Source organism: Mobula birostris, chromosome 16 (assembly GCF_030028105.1).
Source record: "Mobula birostris isolate sMobBir1 chromosome 16, sMobBir1.hap1, whole genome shotgun sequence".
In the NCBI taxonomy this organism is placed as follows: domain Eukaryota; kingdom Metazoa; phylum Chordata; class Chondrichthyes; order Myliobatiformes; family Myliobatidae; genus Mobula; species Mobula birostris.
The window spans coordinates 57,728,845-57,746,846 of record NC_092385.1 but is presented as its reverse complement, the minus strand read 5'-3'; the positions used below and the strand labels follow the sequence as shown (position 1 = coordinate 57,746,846).

The window sequence follows — 18,002 nt, the reverse complement described above, 5'->3', positions numbered from 1 at the left end:
CTCTCCACACTTGTACAGTCCTTTGAGTGAAGATGTTCCTGCCCAGGTTCCCCTTAAACATTTCACCTTTCACCCTTAACTAGTGACCTCTAGTTCTAGTCTCACCAAACCTCGGCGGGAAAAACGCTGCCTGCATTTACCCTATCTATACCCTCATAATGCAGGATTACCTTGTACTTGGAAGTCTACAATCTTGACATGGATCTAATCACAAACACTGAACACCTTTCTCTGTCCCAAGTCTGAAGGCACACATTTCAATTATCATTTCCCTTTTCCTACAAGATTCTCATCCAGCTCCACATTTTGCCCTGCAGCTTTCAATTCTACATCACCTCTTCAAAACACTTTTGTTAATTCAAAAATTCCTGCTGTTGTTTCACCATGCACTTTACCTGTGCTTTCCTTAAAAGGCATCTTTATTTTACTATTTAGTTTTTCAGGATACTGGCGTTATTATCAAGGCCAGCATTGATTGCCCTGGAGATGATGGTGGCCAGCTACTTTCTCCAGCCACTGCAGTCCTTCCGCAGAATGTACTTCCACTGCTGTTGAATGGAAAGTCCCAGGAATTTGACCCAGAAAACAATGAAGGGACCAAAATTTATTTCCAAATTCGAACAGTATGAAACTTAGAGGGGCCCTGCAGTGTTCGTGTTCCCAAAGTGCTAACTGCACCTTGTCCGTCGCTGCAAATGTTACGGGTTTGGAAGGGCCATTAAGAGTACCCTGAGCAGGCTCCAGTCTATTTTACGGATGGGACACTGTTGGAGAGGAAATAAATGTTTAGAGTGGTGAATGAGATGCCAACTCTGGTGGGCTGCCTCGCCATATAAATGTCAAACTTCTCATTCACTCAATCAGGAAAGTGGCTAGAATTCCACCATGTGCTTGACTTGTGCTGGTAGAGTTAGAACACAGAGCATATAACATTGCAGCAAAGCCTTTCGGCCCACGATGTTGTGCTGACTTTTTAAACCTTCTCTATAATCAATCTAACTCTTCTCTGCATTTTTCTATCATCCATGTTTTTAATGTAGCTGCTTCTACCAGCATCCCTGGCAGAGTGTTCCACACACCCACCAGTGACTGTATTAAAATCTTACCTCTGACATCTCCCTGCACTTTCTTCCAATCACCTTAAAATTATGCCCCTTGTATTAGCCCTTTCCACCATGGATATTCACTCTATCTACTATTACTTATAGGTGATTTTGCAACTCTAAAACACACACACAAACACACACACACTATTTGTTACAATCCAATGAAATTTAGGGAACATTGAGTACTACGAGTAGCAAGTTTGTACAAGCATATGACTCAAAGTTGATGGTTAAAATGCTCCCCTTTCTAACATGTGTTCTCCTGTTGGATTTCATATTCAATCATTCAGAACTTAATCTTTCTGACTAACACACACCTATACATCTCACAGGACAATTCAATACTCAGACTTGCACTGACATTCAATAAGATCATGATGAATCTTATCTCTAACCTTGGATCATTTTCCTACCTGTGATATAATTCACAATGTCCTTCTAGGTGATAAACCTATCACAACATTACACGAGTCAGCATCCTCATCTCCTAGGAATAGAGAATTCCAAAGATCAATAACCATTTGGACATAAATTTACCATTTGTGATATAATGTTATTTTTAACTCCCCCCAGTATTGTTAGGAATGTTTTTAGTGTGTTCAATTGTGAAGAATAAAGCAAAAATTTAGCCTAAAATCTGCTCTTTCCTTGTTCATTAGTTACCATTTCAGCTATGGGACCATTGGTTCACTCTCTTCCTCTTGATGTACAATCCTTTCAAGTTTACACTCAATATACCTATGCCTACTTTTCCAATTTTGAAGCCAGCTTCTAAAAGTTGTCTCCAACGGACTGCCCTTGCTTAAATTCTAGCTTCTGACTTCGGCTTGTGACCTGTAAATCTCTTGCGAAATTCTATTCCATGATCACTTGACCGCCTCCAGAAATCCTTTACCAGCTAGCCCTGTCTCATCACACATGGCCATCTTTGGGCTTGCTCCCAGTTCTGTTCACAACACTTTGTCCAGGAAACTTGCCTCGAATGCCCTCAATGAACTTGTCCTCAAGACTGTATGGGTTGCCTAGTCTAGTTGGAATTAGTTCCCTTCAGCATTGCTGCATTGCCTTTGTTGAAGCTCCTAATATTTCCCAACTAGCATTCTAACTCTGTAGCTGTTGTTAGAGACCATAAAGACTACTCCCATAAGGCTTTCCTAATTATTATCTCCAAAGCAATACCACTACTTGATCTTCCAAAGCCAAAATCATTTGTCCATACAGTGATATTATCCTTTTCCAAAACTTGTACTCATGTAGTCAGTTCTCCACTATAATATGCAATCAATGCAATAGCTGTCAGATAAAACTATTAATTTCTCTTTGTGATATTAACTTGTCTATCTTATAAATATGTCACACATTCAGACATTAACAATTTTCTCTGGTTTTTATTATGGGCTTGTGAGAAAACGAAACAGGTCAGCCAGAATTCTTGCTGTTTTTGACTGCATAGTGATTAAAGATCACTTAACTGTTCCAGATTCCAGCATTTGCAGTCCCTTGAGTCTCTTTGTGATTAAAAATCACACAGCTGTGAACAATGGATAGACAAACAATTTAGTCTGGTCACATATTATGACCAGTATGAAACTCACTCTGGTGATCCATACAAACACATGAAGTTCTTACATTCAGCCCTTTACCTCATCCACCTATCTTCATCTCCCCCCTACCTCACCCAACTGGTTTCACCTATCATTTGCCAGTCTGTACTCCTTCCCCTCCCCTACCTTCTTATTCTGGTTTCTTCCCCCTTCTTTTCCAGTCCTGATGCAGGTTCGCAGCCCAAAACATCGATTGTTTATTCTCCTCCATAGATGCTGCCTGACACATTCAGTCTCTCCAGCATTTTGAATTTGTTTACTAGTGAAAGTAGTTTTGAAGTTGTGAATTTAATGTTCTGATCAAGTTCTACAACAAAACTGGTAATATTGCTCACTGTCACTGCTGGATGATATACATATTTTATTTCAAAATATACTTTATTCAAAAATAAAAGTATATACAATAAACCATTCAATGACTCTCAATCCTTTGCATACATTTTCCTTATGGTCTCTAGATATCCGTACTTTTGGCCACCCACATGGCACTCCGTTGGTTCACCTTCCCACACCATTGTTGAGGGGTATACTCCCCGCCACCCGACCCCTGCCACTCCCGCAGGAGAAGAACCCTAAACTATGGTCCTTCCTCACCGGGCCCTTGCGGTGGCTGCACCAAGTTTCAGTGCGTCCCTCAGCACGTACTCCTGCAGCCGAGAATGTGCCAGTCGGCAGCATTCTCCCACCGACATCTCCATGTGCTGGTAGATCATCAAGTTTCAGGCCGACCAAAGAGCGTCTTTCACTGATTTGATGATCTGCCAGCAGCACCGGATGTTGGTCTCCGTGTGCGTCCCCGGGAACAGCCCATAGATCAGAGAGTCCTCTGTTACGCAGCTGCTAGAGATGAAACATGACACTAGCCCATCCATCCTCCTCCACACCCTCTCTGCGAACTGACAGTGTGCAAAGAGGTGGGTCACAGACTCCTCCTCACTGCCGCCCTCCTGTGGGCAGCGGGGTGTGGAGGGGACATTCCAGGTGTACAGGAGGGATCTGACGGGGAGGGCCCCTCTCACCGCCAGCCAGGCGAGGTCCTGGTGCCTGTTGGTGAGGTCTGGCGATGAGGCGTTTTGCCAGATAAACTGGACAGTCTGCTCAGGGAACCACCCCACTGTGTCCATCAAGTCCTTCTCCTGCAGTGCCTGCAGGATATTACGTGTCCACCACTGCCTGATGGCCCTGTGGCCAAAGGCACTGACCTGAAAGAACTTTTCTACAAAGGACAGGTATGGCGGCAACGACCAGCTGACTGGGGCGTTGCGCGAGAGTGGGGCCAGACCCATCCTTCGTAGCCAGGGCAACTGGTAGAACCACATAGTGGTACTTGGTGCCCACATATCTGGGTTCTACATACAACCTGATGCAGCCACACACGAAGCTGGCCATCAGGGTGAGGGCAACATTGGGGACGTTCTTGCCCCCATTGTCCAGGGACTTGTGCATGACGGTTCATCTGACCCGCTCCATCTTGGATCCCCAGACGAATCTGAAGACAGCTCGGGTGATTTCCGAGCTGTAGGAGCAGAGGACGGGCCACACCTGCGCCAAGTACAGCAGCCCTGAGAGCACCTCACACCTGATGACCAGGTTCTTGCCCGTTATCGACAGGGAACGCCCTCCCCACAGTCCCAGTTTCTTTTTCACATTGGCAGTCCACTCCTGCCAGTTCTTGTTGCATGCCTCGGCCCCTCCAAACCAGATCCCCAACACCTTCACGTGATCAGACCTGATGGCGAAGGGGACACTGGATCGGTCGGGCCAGTTGCCGAAGAGCATGGCTTCACTCTTCATGTGGTTGACCCTGGCCCCTGACACTAGCTCAAACTGTTCGCAGATGCTGATCAGCCTGTGAACTGACCTTGGATCAGAGCAGAAGACGGTGACGTCGTCCATGTACAGGAAGGTTTTCACTTGGGTCCCTCCACTGCCTGGCAGAGTTACCCCTCTTATGCCCTCATCCCTCCTGATGGCTTCAGCAAAGGGTTCAATGCAGCACACAAACAAGACAGGGGAGAGGGGACACACTGCCTGACTGAAGACCTGATGGGGAAGCCGTCTGTTTCCCACCCGTTGATCTGGACTGCACTACGGATGTCTGTGTAGAGCAGTCTGATCCAATTCCAGATTCCCTCCCCAAATCCCATTTTGGACAGCACGTCCGCTATGTAGGTGTGCGATATTCTGTCGAAGGCTTTCTCCTGGTCCAAGCTGACCAGGCAGGTGTTCACCCCCATCCTGCATGTAGGCAATGGTGTCCCTCAGCAGTGTGAGGCTGTCTGAGATCTTTCTGCCCGGTACAACACAGGTTTGGTCCGGGTGGATCACCTGTCCTAGAGCAGGTATGACCCTGTTGGCGACGGCCTTGGACAGGATCTTGTAGTCCACGTTCGGGAGAGAGATGCCCTCCAATTCCTAATGTCCTCCCTTTCCCCCTTCTGCTTGTAGATGAGGGTGATGATGCCCTTCCTCATGGATTCTGACATGCTGCTGGCCAGAAGCATAGCGTTGTACACTTCCAGCAGGTCAGGGCCCATCCAGTTCCACAGAGCCGAGTACAACTCCGCCAGTAAGCCGTCGCTTCCGGGAGTCTTACCCGACCCAAAGGAACGGATGGAGCCTGTCAGCTCGTTCAGGGTCAGTGGCTGATCCAGACTCTCCCGCTTGCCGTCGTCTAAGACCTGCATGATAGACGACAGGAAGTTGCGGGAGGCTGTGGATTCTGTGGTCTTTTCGTCATACAGACCGGCATAGAAGGACTTGCAGATCCTCAGTATGTCAGTCTGCGAGGACACGACTGAGCCGTCCTCTTCCTTAAGGTTGTGGATCACAGAGCTCCCCCTGTACACCTTTTGGAAGAAGCGTGAGCACGTCTCGTCCTGTTCCACGGTTTGGACCCCTGAGCAGAAGATGATCTTGGAGGATTCGGCGGCAAGGTGCTGGGCTTGCCAGCCCTTCACCTCCCGCAATTCCTCCCCGACATACACGCCTTTCGACTGCAGAAGGAGAAGTTGCTGCAACTCTATCTGGAGTTTACGCAGTTCCCTCTGCTCCTGCCTTGCTTTCTGGATACCCTTGCGAATGAAGAACACCTTGATGTTCTCCCTGGTGGCTTCCCACCAGTGAACCCAGGAACCAAAGAAGGCTTTCAAGGTTCTCCAACCTGTGTACTCCCTCTCTAATTCCTCGATGTTCTCCGGGGTCAGCAGCTTTACATTCAGCTTCCAAGTCCCCCTACCTGCCTTCCGGTCCTCCTGTAAGTGACAGGTGGCTCGCAGAAGGCAGTGGTTAGAGAACAACACCGGCATGACGTCGGTGGATCTGACCGTGAGGGACTCTGCGAGGAAGAGGAAGTTGATCTGAGAGCGGGCTGTGCCGTCCGATCGCGTCCAGGTGGCTTGTGGCTGTGCTCCACTTGTGGGGGTGCCAAAGGCGTCGCGCAGCTTGGCTGTCTTCATCATTTCCATCAGGAGTCTGGAGGTACTGTCCAGCCGGCGGTCGGCACTGCCGGATCTTCCAGCCACATCAATAGTGCAGCTGAAGTCTCCGGCCAGAATGTCTGGCTGGGATGTCACCAGCAGCGCAGGGAGCTGCTCGAAGACGGCCCGCCGCTCACTCCACACAGGAGAGGCGTAGACGTTGATCAGCCGGAGTGGAGTGCCCCGGTATTTGATATCTGCTACCAGTAGGTGCCTCGCAACCACCTCTTTAACTTGGGTGATTGAGAAGTTGCCTCCCCGTAGCAGAATCCCCAGGCCGGAGGCGCGACAATCGTTGCCCCCGCCCCCGATCACAGACAAACCCTTGGTCCACCACCGTGACCATCTCCGGTAGTTGCGGAGGCGTGGTAGTCTGCACGCCTGGAGGAAGGTCACATCGGCCTTTACAGTGTCCAAATGCTGGAGCGCGCTGACGCATCCCTCGGTACTCTTCAAACTGCGCACGTTCAAGCACGCCAGTTTAAGGTCTGCCATCATTTAAAGTTCTTTATTTCAGCTGCTCGCCGTCCTCATCTTCTCAGTCCTGAGTCTTCATGCCCACCGCCTTTGTGAAGTCTTTCACCTTCTGTGGGCTCAGGTACTGCAGGTAATCCTCCTCTGGGTGTGGCAGTTCTGGTTCAGAGCCTGGGGGGTTGTTGACTTCCGGGGCTGTTTCCCCTTCAGGCTGCTGGGCGCCGACCGTGGCTCTGTTCCTGGATTCCTGGACCTGGGAGTCTCTGCTGCTCTCTGCCTCCTGTACTTGGGGGGTGGCCAGCAGACTTTCTCCGTTCTCTCTCCTCCAAAGAGGACAGGGTACCGGAGGCTGTGTGGTTCCCTGCCCTTTTCTTTAGTTTCTCCTGTCGCTCCGCCCTCTGTCCTCACAAATATTCATGATTACAAGGTTTTATGTTATGCAAGACTCTGCTCTGATTCAAGCAGCAGAGGCCAACTTGCTTCACATTTGCTGTATTTAAATGGTGTCACATATTCACAGGACAAAGCATATGACCTCCTTGCTGTCTCACTGACAAAGTGAAACATCCAAGTTGCACTGCTCAGTTACATCAGTGTTTTAAAGAAATGGCTTGGTGAAATCAGGGGAAATTGCAGGCAGGTTATATGACGTCAATCAGGACTGATAAGTACAGACCCAACAACTCTCAACACAATCCATGACAAAGCAGCCCATTTGCCTGGCACCCTAACCATTCATTCCTCCCACTCAGCTCTCAGTGGCCGCAATGTGTACCACCTACATACTGTAGCTCCTTCTAGGCTACTCAACTACTCCAACAACAGATCTCAAACCCACAACCTCTACTATCAGTGAGGTCAATGCAGCAAATACATAGGACCTTCACTGTCTGCACATTCTCCATCCAGATACACACCATCCTGGCTAACAATATGGAAATATATCGCAGGCCCTTTGTTGTTGTTGGATCTAAATATTGGAACTCGCTGCCCAATAGCACTATGGTAATAATGAATATAGAAAATGCTGAAAATAATCAGCAGGCCAGGCCACTTCTCTGGGAGGAAAGGCAGAGTTAATGTTACAATTTGAAGACTCCTCATCAAAAGGGTATTGTGGTAGACCTTTCACCAGAAGGACTGTAGCAATTGAAAAATTGACAATAGTAAAGCTGCTGCCCCACAAGCCAAGTGTTGCAGGTTCAATCCCAACTTCTGGTGTCACCTGCATAGGTGTCTGTGCTCTATCTATGACCTTCTCATGGGCATTTAGAAATGGACAATAAATGCCCAGATCCCAGAACTAAATATAAAAAATGATAAACACATACCATGAATGCACAAAATAGGTCAACACAACTATAAATTATTGCAAAAATTCCAAAATAATTTGCTCCTGTTTTTATGCTCACTATAAACAGAAAACAGGTAAAACCCCAACCATTGAGCACAGCTACATGAAACATTGCCGTAGAAAAGCAGCATCCATCATCAAAGACCCTTAACACCCACGGAATGCTCTTGGCTCACTGTTGTCATCAGATAGAAGGTACAAGAGCCTCCCACCAGATTTAAGAACAGTTACTTGAACAAAAGTTGCTCAAGAATAGCTCTGAACAAAAGGGGATAGCTACACTCATTTAAGTACTCTGCTATATTATTTCATGCAGAGTACTTAAATTATTTATTGATATTTATCTATATCTGCTTTAGCAGAGTTTGTTTACAGTTACTGCTCTATAGATTTACTAAGTATGCCAGCAGAAAAAAGAATTTCAGGGTTGTATGTGGTGACATGTATGTACTCTGATAATAAATTTTACTTTGAACTTTGTATCTATATTTCTTCAAGTACACCTACGATAAATCCAGATTAGAGCTTTATCCAATGCTTTAAACATAGTACAGTATAGGCCCTGGAGCCCAGGATGTTGTATCAACCTTAAGCCTACTCTAAGATCAATCCAATCCTTCCCTCGTACATAGCCCTCTATTTTTCTATCATCCAAGTGCCCAAGAATTTCTTAAATGCCTACTGTACCTGCTTCTACCATCACCCCTGGTAGGGAGTACAACATTTATCACTCTCTATGTAAGTACATTCTCCCTATATTTTCTTCCAAACATCTTATTTTTCTTCGTTTTAGCCATTTCTGCCCTGGGTTTAAAAAAACAGTCACTGGCAATCCATTCGATCTACTGAATGCCTCTTATCATCCTGTACACCTCCATCAAGTCACTTCTTATCCTCCGTTGCTCCAAAGAGAAAAGCTCTAGCTTGTTCAAGCTGCTTTCATAAGACATGTTCTCTAATCCAAGCAGCATCCTGGTAAATCTCCTCTGCATCCTTCCTGACCAGAACTGAACATAATATTCCAAGTTTTGACAAAAAAATTTCTTAAAGTGTTCTATATTTAGTGCATTACAAAAGGGACCTTCAACATTTACAGCTTAGTAAGTTCTGAACACAATTTGCTTTCCTAATTAAGCTGATTAATGTCTTCAGAACTAAACCCTCTGCAAGCCAACATCTCCTATCCTGATACAAGTATCCGGAGTAAAGAACAAGCTTGCACAGCTGGCTCCATAGAACTTAGTGAACAGGGCTTTACACCAGAACCTGTGTGCATAACAGAAAATTACTGCCTGTGCTTTACCAGAACTTAAAGAACAAAGAGGCAGAACTTGCTGTACCGGATGTTTCTTCTCATGTGGACAGACTTTGTTGACCTTTTCCTCTTGCCATTCACTGAGCCCGTCTGTTTCTTTTCATTCTGTGATGAGGTAGTTGAAGTGGAACAGTTCCATCCCCTGGTATCGGGCTGTGGGGAATGCTCAGAACTGACAGGAGTGAGCTCAGAATCATCTGAAAGAAAGAATGGGAAAAGGAGCTGAAATCTATTAACAACACACACAAAATGCTGGAGGAACTCAGCAGAACAAGCAGCATTAATGGAAAAGAGTACAGATAATGCTTTGGGCCAAAACCCTACAGCAGGGTGGAAATCTATTAACTTTTTTCATGTGCTCAAGAAAAAAGCACAGATTTTCATAGGGTTTTGTGCTATATCCACAATTTACTCAGCTAGTGGAAAAACACAATTAAAAGCAATAAACAAAGAAAATGCTGTAAATACTCAGCAAGAGGCAGCATCTGTAGAAAGAGAAGCAATTAATATTTCAGGTCCATGCCTCTCCTTCAGAACCATTGACAACAAAACTGTTCTCAGAAAATAAAATACCAAACCACGTTAGAAACTTAGGAGCCTATGACATTATGATGTTTTGATGCTTTTGCACAATTTTCAAACAGAGTTTTCTGAGACTAACACAAAGTATCTTGAGATTTTTTAATGGTGGAGCAATGGTATTTTCTTAGTCTGCTACAAGAGACCAAAACACGCATGAAAAGAAGTTAAGATAGCTGCTAAGATCACTGGGGAATGCAACAGTTACTGTATATCAAGTCAAAGTAAGGAGGTACATCATTCCAGTAAGAAAATAGGCAGACTGATCAGTATAAAAGGTTAAATTGCTAATGTTAAGAATGCAAACTTATTAATAAAACATTGAAGTCACTTTCACTTCTGGTAATATTTTCCGTTATACAGCAGAGGTACTCCACCATAAATAATCAAACCAAAAATCAAACCTGTGGAGGGAATGAACGCTATAGGTGTAGAGAATAATCATGGTGGTGGTGTTCCTGCCTACCTTACTGATTGTGGTCTACTGGTGCTAGAGGCATGACAGAGGTAAACGATGACAAGGTGTGGATGTTTTTGATAAGGGAGTACTAAGCGATTACATTCTTGGAGGATTGTCTAGTGAGAGCCTATGTGTAGTTTAGAAAGAAAAAGGGGAGAGTCACTCTTGTGGGTCTGTATTATAAACACCCAATAGTTAGCAAGAACTTGAGAAGCAGTTATGTAGATAAATTGCTCATAGTTGTAAAAATAATTGGGCTGTATTAGTGAAAGATTTTAATTTCCCCAGTAATGACTGGGCCACCCAGTGCTAAGGGCCTGATTGTGATGGAATTTGTGAAATGTGTCCTCCGTCAATTTATAAAGGGCCTGACTCCGAAGGGCGCAATATTAGACCTCCTCTTAGGCAACAAGCCAGGGCAAGTAACTAAAATGGCAGTCAGGATACACTCCAAAGCATGGCTCCCAACCTTTTTTTTGTCATGGAGCCTTACCATAAACTAAGGGGTCAGTGCATCTGCTCTAAAGTGAGGACAGACTCCTCATGGGATCAACAATAGAGAAGTACAGCAGTTTAATTTGAGAAGGGTAGATTTAATCATGCTAAATGTATTAAAGTTTGTTAAAGCTGCCTGACTTGCTGAGTTCTTCCAGCATTTAGTGTGTTTCTCAAGACTTCTAACATCTCTTGTGCTTAGTATATTTTGCAGGCTTTAGGTCATTGTATTATGAAAAACATTCATAGGCAATGGAGAGGACACAGGAAGGATTTTCACGAACGTTACCAAAAATGTGAGCTACACATATCATGAAAGGTTTAAGAGAGAAATCTCTATTAGGAAATTTTTGTGAGGAAGAACAGAAGTGAAGGTCATCATTATGGGAAAGTAATAATGATACAGAGAATTCACAATATATTCCTTTTGGAAGCAAACAGTGTAGATGTATTTGAGAGAACAAGCATACGAGGGTGAAGGAAACAAATATGAAGACGAGGACAGAAGTTGTGTTGAAAAGCACATTTCTGCACTGTATACAAAACTATCCAGTACCTCCTTCCAACATACCAAAACTTGGGAAGGGACCATGTCTTAAACCTACATACCTGGGTAAACAAGGGCAAATACTTTCCTTCCTCATTCTCCCACTTAATTTTAAAACAAAGCTTTAAAATTAAGCAACACACATAAAAGTTGCTGGTGAACACAGCAAGCCAGGCAGCATCTATAGGAAGAGGTACAGTCGACGTTTCAGGCCGAGACCCTTCGTCAGGACTAACTGAAAGAAGAGCTAGTAAGAGATTTTAAATTTAAATTAGTCTTGCATTAACGACACACTTCAAAATGATGCATATTATAACCCAGTTTCATTTGCTTATTTGTAATAAACAGTTCAACCCAGGTTACACTGATGGAATGTATTCAGTCCACTATTTTGTGCTCAATAAAGTGTCCATTTTCAGTATTTAACTATTATATATTTGTCAATGCCCAATATTGTTATTTAGTTGCTAAAACAAAAACAGCCCAGAACAGCTGACAACAGCTTTTCCTCAGGTTAAGGTTGGGCTGGGTGAAGAGAGTTCACTTTTTCTGAGTTCCTGTACTCCTGAAACACCCCACCATCTTCAATAAGTAAGCAGGTATTTCAGTGATGTTGCTCTAATCATTGAAATCAGAAATGTTCACCATAATTAATTGCAAGTCTGTTCTCTCAAAGATTTGATCATCAATTAAAAGATTATTTTCACTTTATTATACTATTTTCTCTGAACGAACATGCCAAGTTCATATTATGTCACTCTTACATCTTGTGGTAGTTTGAGGGACAGTTAAACGAAAACAGCATAGAAATAAATTAAAAACAAGAATGCTAGGTGATGCCAAAGTTTGTTTTTAAAAAGGTTTCAATGAAAAGGAAGTAGTGCTAGTGTTGAATGGTTGTTAACTGTAGCTGATCTCTATGGTGTCACCTGAAGGCTCTTGGTTTTCATCTTCCACATACATTCTCGCCACCCATCCATCTCAGCTCTGCAGCTGAGAATACATTTATTCTCTCCACCTTTCCAAATCCGATGAAAGATCTTCAACCCAAAATATTAATTCAATATCTCTCTCCAGAGATATTACCAAACCTCCAGCAATACCTGATTTTAATGAGACTTCCAGCATCTACAAATTTTTATTTTTGTCCTATATGTACGCATACTGTTACGTACCCCGTAACTGGGTTGCCAAACCAACAGAAACGGACCACTCATTGGAGTCTGGATTACTAGAAACTAATAAAGTTTTATTAAAGAAATAAGTAACACAGTACTCTAATCATAAGGATATAAATGCAACAGGTTAGCAATGATAAAACACACATGTACACAGAATTAGGGTAATAGGAATCAACCAAGCTCTCTCACAGTCTAGGGGTAAAATGATCAGTCTTAAGTGACGCAGAGTTCAGTTCAGCTTAGTGCAGTTCGCAGTAATCGCTGTTGTGCCATGGGGGGGGGAGGGAGAGGGAGAGGGAGAGAGAGAGGGAGGGAGGGAGGGAGGAGGGGGGAATGCAAATTTGATTCAGACAGACCTTTGATGTTCTTCGCAGTTGGTTTCAGGCGGACCCTTTCATGTCTTCTATCCCGCTGTGGTCACCGACTGTGACCCCTCCGTTCTGGATACGACCGTTCTTCCGCAGTGAACCCGGCACCCAGGCAAGGGCGGACACACACACCAGGTTCCCACTGATCGTACCTTTACATTCTGTGAGTCTATGGTCGGTTTCCGCGAACCGGACCTCGAAACTCCACCAACTTGTGGGGGCACACCACTCTTCCAGGGTCTCGTTATCTCGTGATCTCGTGGTGTGTCCCATGCCTTAGCGAACCTGTTCTTTTTATCCCCTTGCTGGGGTATCGCCTGTCCATCAAACTTCAAACAGTTCAGGTTCAAAGCAATCGGTCTGTCAATATTCTGAATTGCGTTTCTTTTCCGTTATCTCTCTCTCCTCTCTCATTAACATTTTGAACATTTCTCCATTGTCTCCCCTATCTCTCTCATTAGCATCAATCGTCTGATAACTTGGTTTGTCGTCACAATACCCATAAAGAATATACTACATATAATTGTCTTGAACTTGATAGATGAAATCCAGCATAGCAGCAACACCTTCACTAACTCTAATCAGGTCATGGGTTAACCAGAATGAAGGTGTGGACAGAACTTTTAACAACATAGCTATGGTCCCAGCTTTGCTATCTGTTCTTTTATTTGATGTATTTGTGAATGGGCTTGTATTTTGTGAACCAGGTCTAAGTCAGAGCATATTCTCAAGCTAATTGCTGGTAAATCCCAGCACATTTATGTTCTGCCTCTGGACTCCATGTAGGGTCCAAAGACAGAGCATAATGACTGATCCCTGATGGCATCTGCAGCTTGTTCAGGATTTCTGCATTTGAAAATGTGAAATCTTGAATGATGGCATTATATGGCTGCAGATAATCTTTGATTTAAGAAAGTTCAATTAATATTTTTTTGTTGGAACTCCATTGACCTTTAGGATACATTTCCTTAACGTCATTATGACAAACAACATGCCAATCTCAGCCCATAATGCTTTTCATTCTTTCTACCACACTTTTTGATTCCATCAAGATCAAAGTGTTCTGCTTGATATTGGGATTCATAACAATTTATTATCTGCATTCTTTAAGATGGTTTAACAATATCCCTGCAGCTCTGAAAACTGTCCCTCCAGTTAAGAATTACAATAGCTACAACTATTAATGTTAAACTGAATGTTATGAATATAAGTGAAAAATGTTTGGCGTCACATAGCGGTTAGCAATAGATATTGTAGTGCCAGCGATCACCAATCGAAGTTTGATTCCAGCCACTGTCTGTAAAGAGTTTGTCTATTCTCCCTGTTGCCCCGTGGATTTCCTCCAGTTTCCTCCCACATTTCAAAGACATGCAGTTAGTGTTAGTGAGTTGTGGACATGCTACGTTGGTGCCAGAAACATAGCAACACTTACGACCTATTCCCAACACATTCCTTGCTGATTTGATTTACCGTAAGTGATGCATTTCACTGCATGTTTTGACGTACGTGACATCTAAAGCTAACCCTAATCTTAAAAATCATGATGGGCAACTAGCCTCTTGTCAATTCTTGCAAAATCAACAGTGTAATTAATCCGTAATTTGGACAAAATGTTATTTCCCAAAGGTTTGGATGTTTGGAAGGGCAGAGATATAAACAGAGATAGAAAAAGATTGAGCATGTCCCTAAAAGGTCAGAATCAACAATGTGATACAGTGTTTGATGATCTAGGGAAAAAATGAGGTTATGGCAAGCACAGAGAGATACATAGTGAGTGCTGGATGTTCTGCAGCTACTGATACTTTCAAGGCCTGCAATGGCTGGTTTGAACATATGAAAGATAAAGATACAAGCCTACATAATAGTTGTCCATTGTGGGAGGTAGCAAATACAGATAACAAGTTGGCAGAAAACTTTCACAGTTCAATTTTATTGTCATTTGATCATACTGTACATAAGCATACAGTACGGTTGAGATAACATTCCTCTGGATCAAGGTGCACACAGTGCATGTAACTGACACACATAACACATCAAATAATATTACCACAAATAAACAAACAAAAATTAAGGTGTATATATGATACAAATTAAAAAGTAAACAGTATAACACTACTGGTGCTTTGTAAGTGATGGGACCTTCTCTGCATTACATTTTACTAGTAATGAAATTAGGCATTATTCAGTGAGCATTTACATTTTGTATACTGTTAGTATTCTTATTAAATGCAGAACCACATGCACAAATGAACTGACACTGCATTACTTGTTTGACACAGATGTTTTATCATTAATACTTGGGAGAATCAATAGGCCTCCTCCACTTTCTTCCACATAACAGGTGCCTATTACTGGTTACACAATAATTTCCTGCAACCATGACCAACATGCAAGTCCATTGACAGAAATTAAAAAGTTTAGAATCTTTTCTTTCACATCCTTACATATTTTGGTCTTGTCAGTAATCATGATTTGCCTGAGTGTAGTGAAAACAGAATACTTACATTTCTAAAGATTTTTCACGACCTCAGGTTATTTGACAATCAATACAATCCTCAGAAGTGCAGTCATTGATATAACAGGATAAATGCCAGTCAATTTGCATTCATCACTATCTCACAAACAGGGATGTGATAATGATCACGTCATGTCTGTGTGACATTGGTTGATGGATATATATTTACCATATTCCCATACTTCCTTACATTTGACCCCATTTTAACCCACTAAGTCTATCATGTCTCGTAGAGCAATTCCATTCTTCCCATTATGCCTGCACACCAAACCACTAAGAATTCTCCTCTGTTCATTGCAAAGTACTACCTTGGGCTCTTATCCATTTAACACACAGCTCAATGTGCAACATCCATGATAGTGAACCACAAACTACTGTATCACAATCGCAATCAAGATAATGTGTTCATGTCTCTGGAATGGGGTTAGGATCTATGATCATCTGCTTTAGAGGAAGTGGCCCACTGAATAACACCTGCCGAATGAGAACCAAAGACCATAATTACACTGAAGTGACTCAACTTGTAGTGTGCATGCACACCATGCTTTGCTTTTAGGTCAACTAATACTACTCTAATGGCTGCAAGTGAGGAGGATTTAGAGGAGGAGCTTAGGAGGGTTAATGGCACCTAACGGTGACTCCTTTGCTTGTATCTTCGGAAGCAGCTCTATTTCCATCTTTAATATCTCTATTTTTCCCTCTCAGGGCTCTTTTGAAGACCCTGAGCTGGAGTTACACGCAGACTTTGATTCTTTGCAGGAATGAGTCAGTCCATGACTAAGTGGTCCTGGGATCCTTGCTGTTTGTCAACAATCTGGATATTTGCTTGGTAAGTTTGCAGGAGACATGAGAACTGGTGGTATTGTTAATAGTAAGGAGGTCAGCTTCAGTTACTGAACAATATGGACAGAACAATGGAAGATGGAATTTAATCCTGAAATATGCGTGATTGGGACCAAGATATATACAGTGAATAGTAGTACTGAGAAACCGAGTGGTTTTTATGTCCAAGGATTCCCAAGTGCAACAGCATAGGAAAACAAGGTGGACAGATGGATGAGTCACGCTGAATACTTGCTTTCATTGACCAAAGCACAGAATATAAGAAGGGGAGGGGGTTATTATACAACTTTATAAAACTGGTTAGGCCACAGGTAGAGTAACATAAGCGGTTCTGATCAACACACAATACAAACGATGTGATTACACTGGAGAATACCAGAGATTCACCAGAATGTAGCCTGGGTTGGAACATTTCAGCGATGTGGAGAGATGGAATAATCTGAGCTGGTTCTCTTTGCGATGGGGAAGCTGAAGGGAACCTAACTGAGGTATATAAAATTATGAGAGGCGCAGGTGGAGTACCGAGTGAGAAACTATTTCCATTTCCCAGAGGTGTCTATAAACAGAAGGTATGGAAGATTTAGAAGGAACTGAAGGCAGACTGTTATTACCACGAGAAGCTGAAATCTGGAATGCATTTTCTGATGGGATGGCAAAGGCAGGTGATCTCATTGCATTGAAGCAATAACTAGATAAGCACTTGAAACATCACAGCATAGAAAGCTAGAAGAGAAAATGAAATCAATTTTAAAAAGTACTTGTTGGTCAGCCAGGTTAGGATAGGCTGCAAGTACACATTTCTGTGCCTAAACTCTAAAAGAGAGCTACTATAAACTGTCATCACCTTGGCCATCCATCTGACAGTCAAACATCTTAATTGATATTGGAGAGTTACTGGTTAGAAACCCAGTCACAAGAATTACTGCATATTGCAATATGGTTTTCCCATATATTCTACTTCAAAATTTCAGTTCAAGGCAACAAATCAAAATTTGTAGAGCAGTACATGGCATAAATTTAATACATGTGAACAACTTCTACCCAGTGGACTGTGCTTTAGCTTAGACTGAAGCATTCACAAACCCAGGTTCATCTAATTTTGAAAATTAAGTAATGTTCTCAAATAACTGAATGGGTAGAAAGAAAGAAATTACATCCACTAACTAGGGAATGTTGTATCAAGAGGCATAATTTAAAACTTACGAGCCAGACTTCACAGGAGGTTCGAAGAAAATATTTACATACTAAAAGGTAGCTACTTTTGCCAACCTAGAGAAGGGTCTTCTGAAGATTGAATGATGTGTTTCCCAGCGATTTCCATGAAAGATACAACATATATTTTGTGGAAATGATGAGAACACAGAACAAAGTAATAATGGGTTAAGCAAATTAATCTTGATTGACCTGCATGGTAGAACAGTTTGGAAGCAGTTTATGCTGCCCCTCTGTACCTTTTATACCTCTGACGTGGTGCTAGAAAATTTGTGAACTCTTTAGAATTTTCTATTTCTGGATAAATATGACCTAAAATGTGATCAGATCTTCACACAGTCCTAAAACTAGAGCCTAATAAAGAGAACCTAATTAAATAAATAACACAAAGCAGATTATACTTGTTCATTTATCGAGAAAAATGATCCAATATTACATATAGTTGTTGGAAACAGTATGTGAACTATTAG

At 42.9% G+C, this 18,002-nt stretch overlaps 1 protein-coding gene across 4 annotated transcripts in view; it reads right to left on the bottom strand.

Moving 5' to 3' along the window:
• The window catches only part of rad54l2 (RAD54 like 2), a 190,080-nt gene that overhangs the window by 77,327 nt on the left and 94,751 nt on the right, over nt 1-18,002 (bottom strand). For all 4 annotated transcript variants that reach the window (XM_072280689.1, XM_072280688.1, XM_072280691.1 and 1 more), the window contains one exon: nt 9,358-9,529. In XM_072280689.1, coding sequence (XP_072136790.1) covers nt 9,358-9,529 — 172 coding nt within the window. The remainder of the gene's footprint in view (nt 1-9,357; nt 9,530-18,002) is intronic.